Consider the following 21913-nt stretch of genomic DNA (forward strand, 5'->3'; position numbering starts at 1 on the left):
GTGTGCACCACCTTCCCCCTGGGAGTAGTTTGTGATACTATCTACTTCCTTGCAGAATAAGGAGAATAACTGCTGAATGGTTCTGAGATCATTTTTGGAAAATAAGAAAAACTCAAATACATCACAAGTTACTGTCAAATAGGATTGTTCCCTTTGCCTCCTTTAATATTTCAGTGGTACTTTTTATTTTTTTACTTTTTTGTTGTCAGTGGACCTTTATTTTTATTTATTTACATGCAGTGCTGAGAATCAAGATCAGTGCCCAGCACATGATAAACAAGTGCTCTACCACTGAGCCACACCCCCAGTCCAAGTGGTACATTTTAGAATAAGGATTTTCTTTTCTTTTTCTTTGCACAGAATCAGCACAGTGACTGATTTCGGGAAATTAAGCATTGATAAAGCTCTATTACCTGTTCTACAGTACATATTCCAGTTCTGTCACTTGCCCTAGTAATATACTTTAGGATAATTTTTTCTCAATTTAGGATTGAGAGTTGCATTAAGTTCTCACATTTCTATTGTCAATGTAAATTGTTCCTCAGCAATTGTCTTTCATGACTTCTTCAAATAAATAGGACATACACACTTACTAGGATAAATCCCTATTCACCCAACAACCACAGGAATTTTTTTCTGACTGCCCTAGGCAGAGTTAGTTACTCCTACCATGCTGGTCTCACAGTATTACTTCTGTTACACTCTTATATGGTAATTCCTTATTCTGCTTCTTTTCCTTCACTAACTATAAATGTCTTAAAAACTGTGGCTGTTCACTTTTAGTATGCTACCTGTGCACTGTAAGTACCCAAAAAGTAACTGGCAGAAGTTATTAGAATAAATGACTTATTTTATGAACACTTAAAATTTTAGGTGTTAAGACAAATAATGATGAACATTTTTTGAGTTCCCTGTGCATGTTTTCTTACTCAGTAGCTTATTTAATCTTTATTACATCTCTGTTGTAAGTGATAAGTGTTATTATCTTAAACATGGTACACATGAAGGAAGTGATGCACAGAGAAGTTAAATAATGTGCCTAAAAAAAGTGTAGCAGAACCTATATTCAAACCCAGGAGTCCTAACCCCAGTGTCCATACTTTTGGCTACATTATTAAACCCCAGTGTCCATACTTTTGGTTACATTATTATGCTGTATCTCTACACTAGCACATGTCAGAGTAATATTCCATTGTATATATATACCACAGTTTCTTTATCCATTCATCAATTGAAGGACATCTAAGTTGGTTCCACAATCTGGCTATTGTGAACTGAGCAGCTATGAACATTGATGTGGCTGTATCTCTGTAATATGCTGATTTTAAATCCTTTGGGTATAGGCCAAGGAGTGGGATAGCTGGGTCAAATGGTGGTTCCATTCCAAGTTTTCTAAGGAGTCTCCATACTGCTTTCCAGAGTGGCTGCACTAATTTGCAGCCCCACCAGCAATGTATAAGTGTACCTTTCTCCCCACATCCTCGCCAACACCTGTTGTTGTTTGTATTCTTGATAATCGCCATTCTAATTGGGGTGAGATGGAATCTTAGGGTGGTTTTGATTTGCATTTCTGTTATTACTAGAGATGTTGAACATTTTTCCATATGTTTGTTGATTGCTTGTAGATCTTCTTCTGTGAAGTGTCTATTCATTTCCTTAGCCCATTTGTTTATTGGATTACTTGCATTCTTGGTGTAGAGTTTTTTGAGTTCTTTATAGATTCTGGAGATTAGTGCTCTATCTGAAGTATGATTGGCAAAGATTTTCTCCCACTCTGTAGGCTCTTTCTTCACATTGCTGATAGTTTCCTTTGCTGAGAGAAAGCTTTTTAGTTTGAATCTATCCCAGTTATTAATTCTTGCTTTTATTTCTTGTGCTATGGGAGTCCTGTTGAGGAAGTCTTGTCCTAAGCCGACATGTTGAAGCTCAGGACCTACTTTTTCTTCTATAAGATGCAAGGTCTCTGGTCTGATTCTGAGATCCTTAATCCATTTTGAGTTTAGTTTCGTGCATGGTGAGAGATATGGGTTTAGTTTCATTCTGTTGCATATGGATTTCCAATTCTCGCAGCACCATTTGTTGAAGCGGCTATCTTTTCTCCATTGCATATTTTTGGCACCTTTGTCTAGTATGAGAAAATTGTATTTATTTGGGTTTGTGTCCATGTCCTCTATTCTGTACCATTGATCCACCTTTCCATTTTGGTACCAATACCATGCCTTTTTTGTTACTATTGCTTTGTAGTAGAGTTGAAGATCTGGTATTGCGATACCCCCTGCTTCACTCTTTCTGCCAAGGATTGCTTTAGCTATTCTGGGTTTTTTATTCTTCCAGATGAATTTCATAATTTCTTGCTCTATTTCTGTAAGGTACATCATTGGGATTTTAATTGGAATTGCATTAAATCTGTATAGCACTTTTGGTAGTATGGCCATTTTCACAATATTAATTCTTCCTATTCAAGAATATGGGAGATCTTTCCATCTTCTGAGGTTTTCTTTAATTTCTTTCTTTAGTGTTCTGTAGTTCTCATTGTAGAGGTCTTTCACCTCTTTTGTGAGATTGATTCCCAAGTATTTTATTTTTTTTGAAGCTATTGTGAATGGGGTAGTTTTCCTGATTTCTCTTTCTGAAGATTCATCGCTTATGTATAGAAATGCCTTAGGTTTATGTCCATTGAACTTATATCCCGCTACTTTACTGAATTCACTTATGAGATCTAACAGTTTTCTGGTGGAATTTCCTGGTTCCTCTAAGTATACAATCATATCATCAGCAAATAGGGATAGTTTGAGTTCTTCTTTTTCTATTCGTATCCCTTTAATTTATTTGGTCAGTCTAATTGCTCTGGGTAGAGTTTCCAGGATGATATTGAATAGAAGTGGTGAAAGAGGGCATCCCTGCCTTGTTCCAGTTTTTAGAGGGAATGCTTTCAGTTTTTCACCATTTAGAATAATATTAGCCATGGGCTTAGCGTAGATGGCCTTTACAATGTTAAGGAATGTTCCCACTATCCCTATTTTTTCTAGTGTTTTGAGCATGAAGGGATGCTGTATTTTATCAAGTGCTTTTTCTGCATCTATCGAAATAATCTTGTGATTCTTGACTTTAAGTCTATTGATATGGTGAATGACATTTATTGATTTCCTGATGTTGAACCAACCTTGCATCCCTGGGATGAAACCCACTTGATCATGGTGCACTATCTTTTTAATATGTTTTTGTATGCGATTTGCTTAAATTTTGTTGAGAATTTTTGCGTCGATGTACATTAAGGATATTGGTCTGAAATTTTCTTTCCTCGATGTGTCTCTGTCTGTTTTAGGTATCAGGGTAATTATTGGCTTCATAGAATGAGTTTGGGAGGGTTCCCTCCTCTTCTATTTATGGAATACTTTCAGTAGTATTGGAATGAGCTCTTCTTTAAAAGTTTTGTAGAACTCGGCTGAGAACCCATCTGGTCCTGGACTTTTCTTTGTTGGTAGGCTTTTGATGACTTCTTCTATTTCATTACTTGAAATTGGTCTATTTAAATTGTGTATGTCCTCCTCGTTCAGTTTAGGTAATTCATATGTCTCTAGAAACCTGTTGATGTCTTCGAAATTTTCTATTTTGTTGGAGTATAGATTTTCAAAATAGCTTCTAATTATGTTTTGTATTTCAGTCGTGTCTGTTGTGATATTTCCTTGTTCATTCCGAATTTTAGTGATTTGGGTTTTCTCTCATCTTCTCTTTGTTAGTGTGGCTAAAAGTTTATCAATTTTGTTTATTTTTTTGAAGAACCAACTATTTATTTTGTCAATTTTTTGTATTGTTTCTTTTGTTTCAATTTCGTTGATTTCAGCTCTGAGTTTGACTATTTCCTGTCTTCTACTACTTTTGGTGTTGGTCTGTTCTTCTTTTTCTAGGGCTTTGAGCTGTAGTGTTAGGTCGTTTATTTTTTGAGTTTTACTTCTTTTATTAAATGTGCTCAATGAAATAAATCTTCCTCTAAGTACTGCTTTCATAGTGTCCCAGAGATTTTGATATGATATTTCTTTGTTCTCAAATTCTCTAAGAATTTATTAATTTCCTTCCTAATATCTTTTGCTATCCATTCATCATATAATAGCATATCGTTTAATCTCCAGGTGTTGGAGTAGTTTCTGTTTTTTACTCTTTCATTTATTTCTAACTTCAATCCATTATGGTCTGATAGAATACAAGGTAGTGTCTCTATCTTCTTGTATTTGCTGACATTAGCTTTTTGGCATAATATATGGTCTATTTTAGAGAAGGATCCATGTGCTGCTGAGAAGAAAGTGTATTCGTTCTTGGTTGGATGGTATATTCTATAAATGTCTGTTAAGTCTAAATTATTGGTTGTGTTATTGAGATCTATGGTTTCTTTGTTCAATTTTTGTTTGGAAGATCTGTCCAGTGGTGAGAGAGGCGTGTTAAAATCACCTAGTATTATTGTGTTATGGTCTATTTGGTTTCTAAAATTGAGAAGGATTTGTTTAACATACATGGATGAGCCACTGTTTGGGGCATAGATGTTTATGATTGTTATATCTTGCTGATTTATGCTTCCCTTAAGCAGTATGAAATGTCCTTCCTTATCCCTTCTGACTAACATTGGCTTGAAGTCCACATTATCTGAAATGAGGATGAATACTCCAGCTTTTTTGCTGAGTCCATGTGCATGGTATGTTTTTCCCCATCCTTTCACCTTTAGTCTATGGGTATTTCTTCCTATGAGGTGAGTCTCTTGCAGGCAACATATTGTTGGATCTTTCTTTTTAATCCAATCCGCCAGTCTATGTCTTTTGATTGATGAATTCAGGCCATTAACATTCAGGGTTATTATTGAGATATGATTTGTATTCCCAGTCATTTGGTTCATATTTAAAATTTTATTTATTTATTTATTTATTTTTTGACACATCTTGGTTCCTCCTTTATTTGACAGTTCCTTTAGGATAATTCCTCCCTTTGCTGATTTGCTTCTTTGTTTTTTATTTCTTCCTCATGAAATATTTTGCTGAGAATGTTCTGTAATGCTGGCTTTCTTTTTGTAAATTCTTTTAGCTTTTGTTTATCATGGAAAGATTTTATTTCATCGTCAAATTTGAAGGTAAGCTTTGCTGGGTATAAGATTCTTGGTTGGCATCCATTTTCTTTCAGAGCTTGAAAAATGTTGTTCCAGGTCCTTCTAGCTTTTAGGGTCTGGATTGAAAAATCTGCTGATATCCGTATTGGTTTCCCCCTGAATGTAATTTGGTTCTTTTCTCTCACAGCCTTTAAAATTCTGTCTTTATTTTGTATGTTAGGTATTTTCATTATAACGTGCCTTGGTGTGGGTCTGTTGTAATTTTGTGTATTTGGAGTCCTATAAGCCTCTTGAACTTGATTTTCCATTTCATTCTTCAGATTTGGGAAGTTTTCTGATATTATTTCATTGAATAGATTGTTCATTCCTTTGGTTTGTTTCTCTAAGCCTTCCTCAATCCCAATAATTCTCAAATTTGGCCTTATCATGATATCCCATAGTTCTTGCAGATTCTGTTCATGATTTCTTACCATCTTCTCTGTTTGTTCAACTTTGTTTTTGAGGTTAAATATTTTGTCTTCAATATCTGAAGTTCTGTCTTCCAGGTGTTCCATCCTATTGGTTATGCTTTCTATTGAGTTCTTAATTTGGTTTATTGTTTCCTTCATTTCAAGGATTTCTGTTTGGTTTTTTTTCAATATCTCTAACTCTTTATTGAAATGATCTTTTGCTTCCTGAATTTGCTCTGTTAACTGTCGATTGGTGCGATCATTCAATGCCTGCATTTGCTCTTTCATCTCATCATTCAATGCCTGCATTTGCTCTTTCATCTCATCATTTGCTTCCCTAATCATTTTAATTATGTACATTCTGAACTCCCTTTCTGTCATTTTTCTGCCATGCTGTTGTTGGATTCTATTGATGTAACATCTAGATTTGTTCGGGGCATTTTCTTTCCTTGTTTTCTCATATTGTTCAGGAATCAGTGGGTCATTAAGATATTGCAGATTTTCTCTATCAACTTGTAATGTCCCTGAAGATTGCTAGTATGTCCCCTCTTATCCTTCAGTAGCCTGAAGTCTTGGAGGAAGTTGATAATGCGGAGCTCCACGAAGAAACTGCCTTCTAGGGTGGTGACCCTCAGGTGGCGTATATTCCCTGCTAGTGGTCAGAGGTGTCTCCAGTTGTTGACGAATGGTCAACCAATGGGAAACTAGGCTGTGGGCTGAGGCAAGTCCTGTTTGTGACTGTGTCTCTGGTTTTACCGTCCCTGTGGGAAAACCTCTCCCGGTAGGGAAGACTCACTCGGTGGGAACGTCTCACTGGTCAGTTCCTCTCCTAGAGGTTCCCCTCAATCTGCAACTACCGCCTGGGCTTGGCTGTCTTCCTCTGCAACGTTCCCAGGGGCCCAGACCTACCTCCTGGGCCTGGGAGCCTCACCCTTCGCAGGCGAGTCTCCTTAGGCTGCCTCTCCCAGATAATCTGCTCACAGTCCTGGAAACTTCGCTCCGCCCCTAGGCGTGTCTCTGTGCGGCTCTTCCAGCAAGAAGCCATGTAGCTCCTGGGACCCTACTCTGCACCTTATCACCTGGCTATGCGGCCCCTCCTCTGAGCCACCACCTGGAGCCCTGTACAATAGCTCCGAGACCCAGAGACCCGCCACACACCTCCTCCACCGGACAGCAGTCCGGTTTCCAACGCAGTCACTAGGAGTCCAAGCAACTCACTTTGCGTCTCCTCCTCCCGCCAACCTCCCGTATCCCTAGGCAGTCACTCCAAGCCCAAGTGACCCGCCCTGTTCCTCCTCCTCCTCCTCGGGGTAGCCCCCCGGGTGTTCATGAGCGGTTGCTGGGAGACCAAGTGACCCACCACGCTCCTCCTCCAGGCAGGCCACCTGTGTTGAGGAGCGGTCGCTTTGAGTCCAAACAACTCACCACTCGCCTCCTCCTCTGGCAACCGCCTGTGGCTCTGATGCAGTCACTCCTAGACCAAGCGACCCACCGCACTTGTACTCTTCCTCCGGGCAACCCCCAGGTGTTCAGAAGCAGTCATTCTGAGTTCAAACAGCTCGCCACACACCTCCTCCTCCGGACAGCAGCCCGGTTTCCGACGCAGTCACACTCGCCTCCCTCTCTGGCAACCCACTGAAATATTTATCAAGCTTCTCTTTAACTCCTGTAAAATGCTACAACTACTATGAAATATCTGTGTGTCTAAAGCATGGGAAATTATAATAAATTATGAATTTGTTTCTATTTCCATGGACCAGGACCTCTGTATAGATGTGAAATAATATGTGTGTGATTATTTTTTGGTAGTAATAAACTTATTTCTAGATTTTCACAAAAGTATAGTTAATAATCTTGTGGGAAAATCAACTCATTAAAACTTTTTTATGATGTTTTTTAAAACATGTACTTTAAAAAACAGCACCATAATATTTTTCTTCACCATGTCCTTGAATCAGTTGTGTCAGTACTAAAAGAGTAAATGTGCAGTAAACTATTTCTCATAGTCTTTTTCAAGGGTCAGGGCATTTCTTTCAATAGATATATCCAAAGCTTTTGAAGTTATGAACATACTCACACATACACACATAAAGAATGGCAAAGCAAATATTACATAATGTTAACACCTGGTGAATCAAGGTGAAGGGAGTTTACTGTACCTTGTAACTTTTTTGGTTTTCAGAAAGCCTGAGTTGATGATTATATTCATGTAAACATATGAATACCCTGGTCTTAAGGAGTAGAAGCATCAGCAAGAATTTAAAACTGTTTCTAACAGAGAACATCCTGGTATGAGAACTTTATAACTTCCCCTCTATACAGTGAATGAATAAGGGAGCACTCTTTTTAATAAGTTAATATTCACCTTTGTCATCAATATCTTGCTTCTTACGTAGTCAGAAAAATGTGATGAAGGAGAGACAAATATGGCATTTCACTACCAAGAGTTTTTACTGTAATTACTCCACATCTTTCTTTTGGATATTCTTACTTTGTACTCAATGAACTGTCAGTAGCAATGCTTTTTGCCCCCTTTTCACTGGTGCCTTGGGGATTTTCACATCTTGGATCAGTGCATAGTAGGAAATTCAATATGGCATGGGGTAATATATAAGAGAAATTGGAAAAGAAAATGTAAAATACACAAACAAGGTCTCAGACAAACTAGGAACTAATTTCCTTAAAGTTACCTGTGCTTTTATTATCCCATGAAAAATTTTCATGTGTACCTAGGGATAGGTATACCCAGGTGTTGAAAACTACTGCTATGTAGAACAAATGATTTTCTAAAAGTTATAAGGAATTTAAATCAACTCATGTTGATTTTTTAAAGTTGACTTACTGATATTTCTGCCCACAAGACAAATAATTTACAAGACCAATATTAAATGCGAGAAAGAGTATAATATGCTTTTTAAAAAATTCCTTCAAAAAACCTCCATTAATTCATATATGTATGCTATGGACAAAAGTATAAATAAAAATATCCACTTTATTTGGCAAATTAAGTTAGTTGAAAAGGTATGTTTTAGTATTATATCCTGGTTAGAACACAGATGGTAGTGTTTGAGGCAGAAGGGTAAAACCTAATATGAAGATAACTGACTGCAGAGTGAAAAATGGAAGCATAGAGCAGCTACAGTGAAGAAAGACTGGATGGTTTGCTTGCTTGTTTTAAGACAATACAGATTTGATCATTTCCCATGCTGAGAAGAAAGAGCCAGTCTAGATACAGAAGTTGCTACAGCTAATAAGTAATCAGTATCACTTATGTCAATGAAACATTTAGGAGTTGACAGAATAAAAATTTGGTGTCTCTTCACCTATTTTCATTTTCTCTAAATGCATCATTAAACCAAGAAATTTACATCTTCCACCTCGCTTCAGTATTCATCTCCTTTAAATTGTAGAACTGATAGAGAAATCAATGTGAGAAAGTATGAGGCTATTCTCATTTCTTAATGATTTCTCCAAATATTCCTATAGAGAATATGACACTGAAATAGCTCCCCAGATTCATATCTCTACTCTCATCCAAAATGTGCCAGACTCTTCTGGTTATTCAATATTTGTGATGTTGTGCTATAAAATATTTACCACATTAAGAGCAGACTGAAAAAAGACAGAATACAGAAAATAATTTAAAATGGGCTCTTAGAATTAATGGATTTTTGAAGGACTAATGAAATTTATTTTCATACTTGCTTTATAAAAGGATTCTAGCCTTACAAACATTTCAACAATAAGATGATGATATATTTCTTTGTTTCATAAAAGAAAATAACATTTAATTTACCTGGAAGTGTAGAGCAACTGCAGGTCTGGCCATCAACTTACTGAAATGTTCATTAAACTCTGGTGAAAGAATATTCTGTGATAATGTTTCATAAGGATCAAATGCTTGCTCCTATTTAAAAAAATGAAAATGTAAAGGAACATCTTTACTAATATGCTACAGATTACCTAATGACAACGTTATGTTCAAGTCCTCAATGAACAATCATCGCTTATTGCTTTCTACTTTCCAAAGACAAACAATAACTATGTCTGAAACTGATAATTATTTTTTTAAATATAAGCACTGACCTTGAACACTAGATGTCAAGAGGCTATGGACCTTAAAATAAATAATGGACTGTGTGATCCCAAGTATCAAGCTATTAAAATGGACATTTTATCCCCAATAAATGAAAAGTATATTGATAAGTTGGGAAATTCAAGGTTACCCAGGTTTACATAAGTTTACATTTAGAATACTTTCAAAGGAAAAGAACATTGATACTCAGTGGTTTCCAATGTTAAAGGAAAGCAAAAACAACAAACCATTAACTGCCCATAGCTTTCCCAATGTATTTATTTAAATAAATTGCTACCTCTGATAATTAATAATAACTCCCATGTTCAGTTAGAACTAAGGCTATTGGGAATATAAAATGGTACAGCCCCCATAAATCAATTTGGCACCAGGTGTGGTGGCAACACCTGTAATCCCAGAGACTTGGGAGGCTGAGGCAAGAGGATCACAGGTTCAAAGCCAGCCTCAGCAACATAATAAGACCCAAAGCAACTAGCATGACCTGTCTTTAAATAAGAAAAATAAAAATGGGGCTGGGGATTTGGCTCAGGGGTTAAGCACCCCTGGTTTCAATCCCTGATCCAAGAAAACAGAAAAAACAATTTTGCAGGTCCTCAAAAGCAAACACAGAATTAATAATTTTATTCCTATGTATACATAATTTTATTCCTATGTATACACCTAAAGTAATGAAAACAATGCACTGTTATTCACAATTGCTAAAAGGTGAAAATAATATAACTGTCTATCAACAAACGAATAAGATGAATATAACAAGGTAAAGGTTGAGTATCCCTTATCAAAAATGCTTGGAACTTAGAAATGCTTCAGATTTTGGAGTTTTTTGGGCTTTGGAATATTACATAGATTTTATATGTTGAGCGTCCCTAATCTGAAAATCTGAAATCTGAAACACCTGGAAATTCCAAACATATTTGAATGATGGCTCAAAGTGCTTTGGAATCCAAAACTTTTTGATACCTGGTTGGCAATCAAAAAATTTGGGACTGGGCATGGTGACACATGCCTGTAATCCCAGCAACTCAGAAGGCTGAGACAGGAGGGTTGATTTCAAGTTCAAGACCAGTCTCAGACAATTAGCAAGGCCTTAAGGACTTAGCAAGATCTTTCCTTAAAATAAAAATGTAAAGAAAGAGCTGGGGATAGGGCTCAGTGGTTAATCAACCCTGGGTTCAATCCCCAGTACCAACTATTTTCTTCAGAGTTTTAGATATCACAGCATTTTGGACTAGTGATGTGCTATCTGTATATATGTGAAATGGAGTATTATTCAGTCACTGAAAGGAATAACATTCTGACTCATGCACTGAAATTGATGAACCTTAAAATATGCTAAATGAAATAGGCAGACACAAGTAGATAAATATGATTCCAATTATAGGAAATATTTAAAACAGGCCGATTCATAGGGATAGAAAGTAGATTAGAGGTTACCAAGAGCTAGGAGAGGGAAGATCAGGAAGCTATTGCTCATTGTGTAGTTTTCTATTCAGGTGATGAAAAAGTTTGGAATGATGTAATGGTGATGACTGTATAATACTGTGAATTGAATTAATTCAAATGAACTCTTCACCTAAAAATGGTTAATATGGGGCTGGAAATATATCTCAGTTATATTGCACTTGCCCACCATATATAAAGTCCTGGGTTCAATCCCCAGTGCTGCCAAAAAAAAAAAAAATTGGAAAGAAATTAAAATTGCATTTACATTTATAACCAAAGTATAAATAATACAGCATTTTAGAACATGCAAAATAATGTAGTATTTGAGAAACTCATGATATCTTTAAGAGTAGAGCAAATTAACAAGAAATCATCAATTAATATGACATCACAATATAAAAAATTCTATTAAGAATCAAGACTAGGCCACGGGTTGTGGCTCAGTGGTTCAGGGCTTGCCTGGCATGTGTGAGGCACTGGGTTCTCTGCACCACATATAAACAAATAAAATAAAGACCTATAAACAACTTAAAATATTTTTAAAAACAGAATAAAGACTAAATGTTAAGTATGAGTAACTGAATACTTTCATCTTATCAATTTCTTTGTCCTACAAAATAGACCTAACAAGATTGATCTGTTTTCAGAAAAATAAAGGCAAAGTTTATACAATTAGGTAGTTTTATATGAAATCAAAAACAGCATTAAAATAACTAAAAGAAATAAAATGATCAATGAGTATTAAATAATTCTTGACATCATTGGTTAAAAAAAGAACAATGACATGCATTTCTTTTCCCATTAAAATGACAAAAATTAATATTGTTTACAATAACAAGAAAAAAAGAGTAAAGAAATTATAAACTTTTGGATAAGAGATGGCTAAATGTTATGGTATAATAGGGTATTTATAATTTATAAATAAAAATTGTGGTGAAGTGTATTTATTAACTTGGAAAATGTTCATAACATATAAGTTAAAAAGGTTATAAAATTGGACAATCAGGGCTGGCGTTGCTCCTTAGTGGTAGAGCACATGTGAGGCACTGGGATCAATCCTCAGCACCACATAAAAATAAATTAATAAAATAAAGGTATAAAAACAGTCTTTTAAAAAATTGGACTACCAATTTTCTTATAAATACAAACAGGTTTGTATGATTCATACAAAAATATTTGTAAGGATAAATGAATGTTACCTAAAGGATAAGTTATCTCAGGGAGCTACAAAATAAAATGAATTTCATTTAATTTATATGTGCCTCTACTTTTTTGAATATTTTTCAATAAGCCACATTACTTTTATAATCATTTATAAGATTACCTAATAATTTTCATTTGGAAAAAATTAATATAAACCTTTTTTGTTTTTGAAAATTCAGTCTAAAATTCACAAAAACTAAAGGACTATGGTGAATAAAATTTATTTTCTTTCATCTTAAATGCCCTTAAAAATCCTAAATGTTCATACTCTAGTTTATAAATATTCACTATAAATATTAATATAAATATACTATAAAGAGTCACTAAAACTATAAACAATGTAAATTTAGTTTGCTGTTTATTAAACTTCGTGTATTTTTTGGTACTAGGTAGAACTGAATCTAGGGTTCCTTTACCACTAAATTAAATCTCTATTTCTTTTTATTTTTATTTATTTATGTATTTATTTATTTAGAGACAGGTTCTTGCTAAGTTGCTGAGACTGGCCTCAAACTCATGATCCTCCTGCCTCAATATCACAAACTGCTGGGATTACAGGTGTGTGTCACAGCACCTGCTTTAAAGTATTTTTTCAAATAGTAGTCAGATTTTACACAGAATATCTTAATAAATTTCTTAATATGGTCATTTATGACTTTAAGAAGAATTTAAAGTAGTTTTGTAAACTTACTTCTGCCAAATCTTCAAAACAGCTGCCAGCTAAGGGATGAGGGCTACTTTCATCCATCACTTCAACTGTGTCTTCAATCAAACCTAAAAGCTTCACAGTCAATTCATGTATATCTGAAATGTTACTGAAAATCTTTTCAATATCCTGAAAAAAGAAAATAAAAGATTAAGGCATGGTAGAATGTGAATTATGCTTTAAAATTACTAACTAAAATATAAGTGTTAAGGGTGCATTTTCACCCAATCTGATACTAAGATATTTGAAGACATAGTCAAAGTCAATTGTAAATATGAAAGGAAAATTTGAAAATATCTTGTATTATATTGAGCAAAAATACTGGAATACAGATTCTACATAGTTCTCTTACGTAATCCTAAAACCTCAAACTGTGAATGATTCTAAGCAATTATTGAAATAAATAATTCTGGCATGTGTCTTAAAACTGGTTAAGATGTCATAAGACTTAAGATTATATAGAGTTAGTGAATGGTAAGAGATGAGACCAAACTGAAGATACCTCAGTTTGAAGATACCTCAGATACAGCCTGTTTTTATAATTTGTGACTCATCTCTAGAATTTAAAAAGGAATGAAAGATTTCATCCAAATTCCAGTGTGTGAATTTTATCTATGTTAAAAAGTTTTGAGTGGGCTGGGGTTGTGACTCAGTGGTAGAGTGCTTGCCTAGCATGTGTGAGGTACTGGGTTTGATTTTCAGCAACACGTGTAAATAAATGAAATAAAGGTCCATTGACAACTACAAGAATAAAAAATAAACAAATCACCCCCTTTAAAAAAAGTTTTGAGTCCTCTGGATAGAAACAGATCATATATCTAATTATCCAAGTTATAGTCAACTATTATTCACCCTAGCATCTTCTATTGGACATATCATGAGCTTCTGAATATGACAAACTTGAGCTTAAATTCTAGCTCCACCATGTGTGGTATAATATGACATGTTTGTTGTTTGTCTCTGATTTCTATGATGGGGCTCATTTTATCACCTCATTTAATCCTCAAAAGAACCCTATCAGAGCTATATGATAGTATATCAGGTATATGACCATGAGCAAATTACTTAAGTCCTTCGCAGCTCTTTTTAAAGAGAGCCCATGTGCTCAGGTCATCAAGGAAAAACAAAAACACAGAAGGCCAAATTCAATCTTGAGGTCTATAATTAACCTGAGTAAGCCATAACTATTTTATGTCAATTTCCCTACCAGAAAGGTAGAAATGATGACCCCTGCCCTGGCTATCTCACAACACTGTTATGAAGGTCAAATAAAATACTTAAGAAAGGATGATAGGTTGGAGTTTCTGATATCATTAAAGTGAACATATGTGCCAAAGAAAAAATGTCCAGTGTGGAGGCACATGCCTATAATTTCAGATGCTTGGGAGGCTAAGGCAGAAGAAGTACAAGTTTGAAAACAGACTGGGCAACTCAGAGACCTGTATCAAAAATAAACTTTTAAAAACAGTAGTATGGGGGCTGGGGATTTAGCTCAGTTTGTAGAATGCTTTTCTTGCATGCACAAGACCCTGGGTTCAATCCCCAGCACCGCAAAAAATAAAATAGATAAAAATAAAAAAAAAAAAAACAGCATTATGGATGTATCTCAGTGGTAGAGAATTTACTTAGCATGCATGAGGCCCTGGGTTCTTTTACCACTACTAGAAAAAGAAAAGTGTGGGGAGGAAAAGGTCAATTAAAACACCTTAAATTATCAGTTAAACTCAGAACTCATTCTTTTGGAAAATAAGGAGAAAAGCTAACTCTTAAAACATTCATCCAGTTATGTCTCAGCACCACTTGTATTTGTTCATGTAATAGTTATTTTGAGACCAAACTTAGGAAGTATAAGATAAATAAGCTAAGGGCAGAGTATTTTTAAAATGTGAATCAGACATACAGATAGTTAAAACTAATTATGTGATAAAGGAAGGCAAGAAGAAAAAAATTACAATGTTTCTCTATCTGGCTTACCAGAGCCAACTTAAGAAGCTATAGAGGTAAAAGGTAAGTCTCTGAATCCTCACCCTATTCATGCCACACCACCCTGTCTTTGGAAGAGCCATTCTCCTTCTGTTTATGTGGCATTCAGTTAAAACTTTTAACTACTGCTACCAAAAGACAGGAGAAAGCATAGGTCTATTTTTTAGACCACATATCTTTTCCCCCACCTTCCAATGAATAACTTGATCTCAGATACTACATAGCAATAAAAGATTTCACTCCAGTGTAAATCCTCTTGCTAACGTTGTCCATTTTTCAATGTCACTGCACTTATTATATAACAATTTTCCTATTTTAAAATCCACAAATAAACCAAAGAATATTTATATATGCTAATAAAGTAAACATTACTATTTATATTTTAGGTGCTATTAAGTTTTGGAGATATATAGAATTGCACACCCAAAAGTCACTTACAGAAGGTTTAAATAAGTTTCTATCAGCAAGAAAGGCTTCTCAAAACACTTTTATAATCATATTTAGTTCCCGCAGATACTGTCTTTCTTCTGCAATTTCCGTTCTGACAAGGTCATAGTAGTTTAATTCACCTGAAGAACTAGGTTCATCTTCACAGAGGGAAACCAAACCTATGTCATCCTGATCAAACATGTCCATCAAAACCTGATAATATAAATCAGGAATATAAATAAGTTATTTTCTTTAGTAAAACTGTCTCAAAAACTTGAAATTAAAATATTATACAATGAGAATTATAGGTATTATAGGGAAATTTATATTAGAGAATTTAGAAAAAAGAAAAATGAAAAGATGAAGGTGAGTTAAAGTAAAGCTGGATATGGCAAAATAAATACTTCTGAAAATAAGATAAACTTAATGGTGATATATACACATACACACATATGTATAGGTATGCATCTATGTATACATATATGTGTGTATATAAGATTCACATACGTGCACACAAACATATTTCTAAAAGAGCACACGTGAATCTGAACCAAAATTTCCAGCTCAGTCACTTACTGAACTTACTGATTATGGACAAGTTATTTATTCTTCTGAAAGTCAGATGTGTAAAATGTTATTGATGAAGAACACAATGAGGTAATGTACGTAAAATGTAGACTATTCTGTCTGGCAAACAATAGGTATTTGCAAGGTGGTTCCTTATTGTATTATAAGGAAGGTAGTGTGCACTTGGGTAAAGTTAAAAAGGGAAAAGTGAAATGTTATTATTGTTAAGGTAGACTGTAGATAAAAGTGTGAATATTTTCTGATGCATTCAGTCAGCCTTGTGTATATATGGGTTCCATCATGGATCCAACCTACTTCAAATCAAAATTATTAGAAAAAGAAAAACTGCATCTCTGCTGAACATGTATAAAGAGTATTCTTGTCATTATTTCCTAAACAAAACAGTACAATAACAATTTATATAGGATTTATATTGTGTTATATGTCATAAGTAATCCAGAAATGTGATATGCATAGGTTAAATACAAACACTACACCATTGTATGTAAAAGTCTTAATTTTGATATCCACCAAGGGTCCTGATATCAATTCCCCACAGATACAAAGGACAAATGTTATTTACAACAGAAACAACTGCTATTAGGTTTACTTGCTAAATCTAAATATTGTACTGATGTTTAATAGCTATAGTGACAATTTCTTCTTTCAGAAATAGTAAAAACTCACAGTATGATGAAATCTGAAAATAGGCAAGAACTTTTTGTAAATCAAAAGCAACAACAATAAGGTGACCATACATTTTAAATTAATAACGGTTACAAAACATAGATTGTACCTAGTTAATTATATATTAAAAAATGTAAGGAAAGAATTCAGGAAAAAAGGTATTATCATAAAAGGAAACTCCATGGGAAACTACTTCAAAGGGATGAGGGGAAATTCTGACAACACAGTAAGATAATATTAATTTAAAAAAACTCCACTGATCACCAGATATTCTAACAGCTACTGGTGAACTACAATAAAGAAGAAACTGAAATGAACCTTGACCCCCTGATATTTCTGAATGCAACTCAGAAATCTCTCTTAGGGGGCTGGAAGTTAGCTCAGTGGTAGAGCACTTACCTACCATGTGTGGGGCACTAGGTTCAATCCTCAGCACCACATACAAACAAATAAAAAAAAAACACTAGAAAAACTAGGGATAGTAGGAACATACCTCCACATCAAAAAAAACACATGCTAAACCCAAGACCAATGTCCTTCTAAATGGAAAAAAATTGAAAATATTCCCTCTAAAAATTATAACGAGAAAAGGATGCCCTCTTTCATCACTTTAACTGAACATTATCCTTAATCCTCTAACCAGATCAATTAGACAGAAGAAAGAAATTAAAGCTATACAAATAGGTAAAGAAGAACTCGAACTATCACTAATTGCTGATGATATAATTCTATATTTGGAAAATCCAAAAAATTCCACCAGAAATCTTATAGAACTAATAAATGAATTCAGCAAAGTATATGGGTATTAAGTCAATACCCATATATCAAATGCATTTCTATACATCAGTAATGAATCCACTGAAAGGGAAATAAAGAACACTACCCCATTCACAATCACCTCAAAATATAAACAATTGGGAATCAATCTAACAAAGAAGGTGAAAGACCTCTACAATGAAAACTACAGGACACTGAAAAGAGAAATTGAAGAAGACCTTAGAAGATGGAAAGACCTCCCATGTTCCTGGATAGGCAGAATTAATATTGTCAAAATGGCCATGCTACCAAAAGCATTATGCAAATTTAATGCAATTCCTATTAAAAACCCAATGACATTCTTCAAAGAACTAGAAAAAGCAATCATAAAATTCATTTGGAAAAAAAAAAAGAGACCCAGAATATTCAAAATAATTCTTAGCAAGAAAAGTGAAGCAGGAGGCATCACAATACCAGACCTCGAACTACACTACAGAGCTATAGTAATAAAAAACAGCATTGTATTGGCACCAAAACAGACGTGTAGACCAATGGTACAGAATAGAAATCACAGAGACAAACCCACATAATTTCAGTTATCTCATACTAGACAAAGGGGCCAAAAACTTTCACTAGAGAAAAGATAGCCTCTTCAACAAATGATGCTGGGAAAAATGGAAAGTCACATGTAACAAATGAAATTAAACCCTTATCTCTCACCCTGCATGAAACTCAACTCAAAGTGGATCAAAGACTCAGACACTAGAACAGAAACCCTGCGAATGCTATAAGAAAAGTAGGCCCAAATCTTCACCATGATGGCCTAGGACCTGACTACCTTAACAAGACCCCTAAAGTGCAAGAAGTTAAATCAAGAATCAATAAATGGGATAGACTCAAACTAAAAGGCTTCCTGTCAGCAAACGAAACATCATGTGAAGAGAGAGCCTACAGATTGGGAGAAAATCTTTTCCACAGGCACCTCAGATAAAGCATTAAACTCTAGTCTATATAAAGAACTCAAAAGTCTTAACTACATAAAAACAAATAACCCAATGAATAAATGGGCTAAGGAACTGAGAAGACGCTTCACAGAAGAAGATATACACTCAATCAATACATGAAAAATGTTGAACATCTATAGCAATCGGAGAAATACAACTCAAAACTACTCTAAGATTTCTTCTCACTCTAATCAGAATGGCAATTATCAAAAATACAGGCAATAAGAAGTGTTAGTGAGGATGTGGGAAGAGGTACACTCATACATTGCTGGTGGGAGTGCAAATTGGTGCAACCATTATGGAAAGCAGTATGGAGATTCATAAGAAAACTTGGAATGGAACCACCATCTGACCGAGCTATCCCATTCCTTGGTTTTACCCAAAGAACTTAAAATCAGCATACTACAGTGACACTGCCACATCAGTGTTTATAGCAGCTCAATTCACAATAACTAAAATATGGAACCACTGAGATGTCCTTCAACAACAGATGAATGGATAAAGAAATGGTGGTGTGTGTGTCTGTCTGTGTGTGTGTCTGTGTGTGTATGTATGGAATATTACTCAGCTCTCAAGAAGAATGAAATTATGGCATGTGTTGGTAAATGGATGGAATTAGAGAATATCATACTAAGCAAAATAAGCCAAACCCAAAAAACTAAAGGCTGAGTGTTTTCTCTGATATGCAGTTGCTAATTCACAATAAGGGGGTGGATAAGGAAGAACAGAGTTACTTTATATTGGGTAGAGAGGAGTGAAGGTAGGGCAAGGGGTATGGGGATGGAATGATGATAGAGTGAAACAGACATTGTTACCTCATGTACATGTATGACTGCATGACTGATGTGATCCTGCAATATGTGTAATCAGACAAATGAGAAATTATACTCTATTTATGTATGATTTATCAAAATGTATAAATGCATTTCACTGCCATGTACAACTAATTAGAACAAATAAAATAAAATAAATAAGAAAATGGAACATTTGCACACTGTTGGTGGGAATGTGGTTGGTATAATCATTTTGGAAATATGGAAGTTCAATAAAAATATTAGAACTAAAAAATCTTAAAAATCTTTGCTTTTACCTATTAAAATATTAACAAATAAATGTATCGTGGCCATATATATAATGAAAAATATTTTTTAAAAAGAAAACTATCTTAGACCTGGTTGGTTTTCTCCACCCCCATCCATGCTCTAGTTTAGACTATTAAATAATCAGTATCTCTTACAAAGATACACAAGTCTCAGAATCTGATCTTTCTGCCACAGATCTTCCAAATCCATTTCAAACTTTTCTTCTTGAAAACAAATTTGCATCACCAATGTAGTGATGCACACCTGTATTCCCAGTTACTTGGAGGCTGAGGCAGGAGAATCAATATTCAAGGTCAATCTGGGCAATTTTGAGAAAACCTGTCTCAAAACAAAGAAATAAAAAGAGCTGGGAATTCTGCCCAGTAGTGGAGTTTGTGTCTACCATGCATGAGGACCTGGGTTCAATCCCCAGTACCACAAAAGAAATAAACAAAACAAAACACCAAAAAAAACCACATAAAATGATAATGGGTTTCATTGCCTTCTGGATAAAATCTTAATTTCTTTAGGATAAAGCCATTTATAATTTAAACTTGCTTTATTGAATCTCTTGGATCCCTCTCCTCTTCACTGCCCACTACATGAGACACATCACTGAACACTATTCACCCCTAGTTTCTAGCCATTTTAGACTTTGAAGAAACTAATGTGGCTACACAAGGAATTTACTGATGAAATAAAATTTTAAATAGACATTCAAAATGAAAGGTATGACACATAAAACACAGAGAACAGCTATCACTCTCTTTTTCTCTCCTTTATTAAAGATCCTTTTAGTATAGTCTGTACCTGCTATCTCTTCTCACTCACATTCACTCAGAAAGCCCAACAGTCTATGAAATTGCTCTCACTGATGACTTCTGAGTGTCAGATCTAATGGTATATTTTTGTCTTTTACAGCTCACCATCTATCCTTCTTAAAATATTCCCTTCCCTTGGTTTCTGAAAAGCCATCCAGCAATGGGGTCTCCTTCCCAACCACTTACTTCTCTACCACCCAATGTAGGGTTCCACTCTTAGAATTCTTTTTGCAACTACTAAAATTTGAAAAAGTTCTCCTACAGGCCCATGTGTTAAAGGCTTGGAACTATTGGGAAGTGGAACCTTATGGGAAGTAGTTAGGTCACTGGGAGCATGCCCTTGAAGGGGATAGTGGGACTACAACTCCTTGCTCTTTTTGCTTCCCAGACACCATGACATAAGTGGGTTGTCTGATCCATGTACTCCTTGTCATGATATGCTTTCTTACCATAAGCCCAAAGCAACAATGCCAACTGATTATGGACTGGCATCTTGAAAATTCTTGAGTCAAAATAAACCTTCCCTCTTTTTAAGTTGATTACCTCAGGTATTTTGTTGTAGTCATGGACTGATACACAGTAACAACACAAAAAGTCCTTAATTCAAACAGTACAAGAATTGGGCAGGTAACATTTATATAAGAAATAGTAGAGACTGTGACAAATTGGGAGGTGTATGCACCTAAAGAGAAAGTCTATTATTCAATGCCACCTATTTTCTATTAGGCCTTTTGACTTTCTTTTTTCAAGAAAAGTACAGAACCCAAATTTCTATGTGAAAAAAAATTATTTGTAAATACAAAAAGATAGCAACTAATTAATTTTTAAAAAAATCTGGAGGCTTTATTTGCTAACAAGCCACCAATCCAAAAACACCTGTTGTCCTTGCTCCATGAGTAAGTTCATCCATCCCCTTAGATGATTTCCAATTATTATCTAGATCATAATGATTCCTAAATGTTTAGATCTAACCTCAGTATCTCTCTATACCCTAGAAATATGTTACCAAAGGCCTAATTTTCTCCTTTTCTAACAAAACCTACACATATATAGTCCATTTCAGAATCACTAATAATATCACCTATTTGTACTTGGTCTTTAAAACTACAAAACTTGCCATTACCTTACACTTATTACTCCTCAATTTCTCTCCTATATACAATCTATCCCCATATCCTGTTGATGCTAACTCAGAATGTCTCTTAAATCTGGACAGTCCCCTCTATTACTTTGTTTAGAATGTCTTCTCTTATCCCTCCTTTCCAATTATTACATTTATTCATCTGGCCAATACTTACCACTTTTTTATCATTTAGCTCAAATATAATTTTATATAGTTTTTCCAAACTCTCCCCAACTCCCTACCAGCTTCAGTTCTCTGTTAGCAATCTTATCTTTCCTATAGAAGTAACTAACCAATAAAGAAATTTCTATTCATGTCTGTTTTTCCCCATTAGTCAATAACCTTCTAAGGATTAAAACCTTAAATTCCACATAATATGACACATAATAAATGTACAAAATATACTTGTTTAAAGAGCATATGTGGCCAAGTGCAGAGGAACACACATTTAATCCCATCTACTCAGGATACT

The 21913-nt window shown here is 34.8% G+C and overlaps 1 protein-coding gene across 1 annotated transcript in view; it reads right to left on the reverse strand.

Annotated features, from left to right (window-relative positions):
• The window catches only part of LOC124974041 (son of sevenless homolog 2-like), a 93248-nt gene that overhangs the window by 35631 nt on the left and 35704 nt on the right, over positions 1-21913 (reverse strand). The window contains 3 exon segments of the mRNA XM_047537615.1: positions 9338-9448; positions 12975-13118; positions 15411-15614. Coding sequence (XP_047393571.1) covers positions 9338-9448; positions 12975-13118; positions 15411-15614 — 459 coding nt within the window.

Source organism: Sciurus carolinensis, unplaced genomic scaffold (genome assembly GCF_902686445.1).
Source record: "Sciurus carolinensis unplaced genomic scaffold, mSciCar1.2, whole genome shotgun sequence".
NCBI lineage: Eukaryota > Metazoa > Chordata > Mammalia > Rodentia > Sciuridae > Sciurus > Sciurus carolinensis.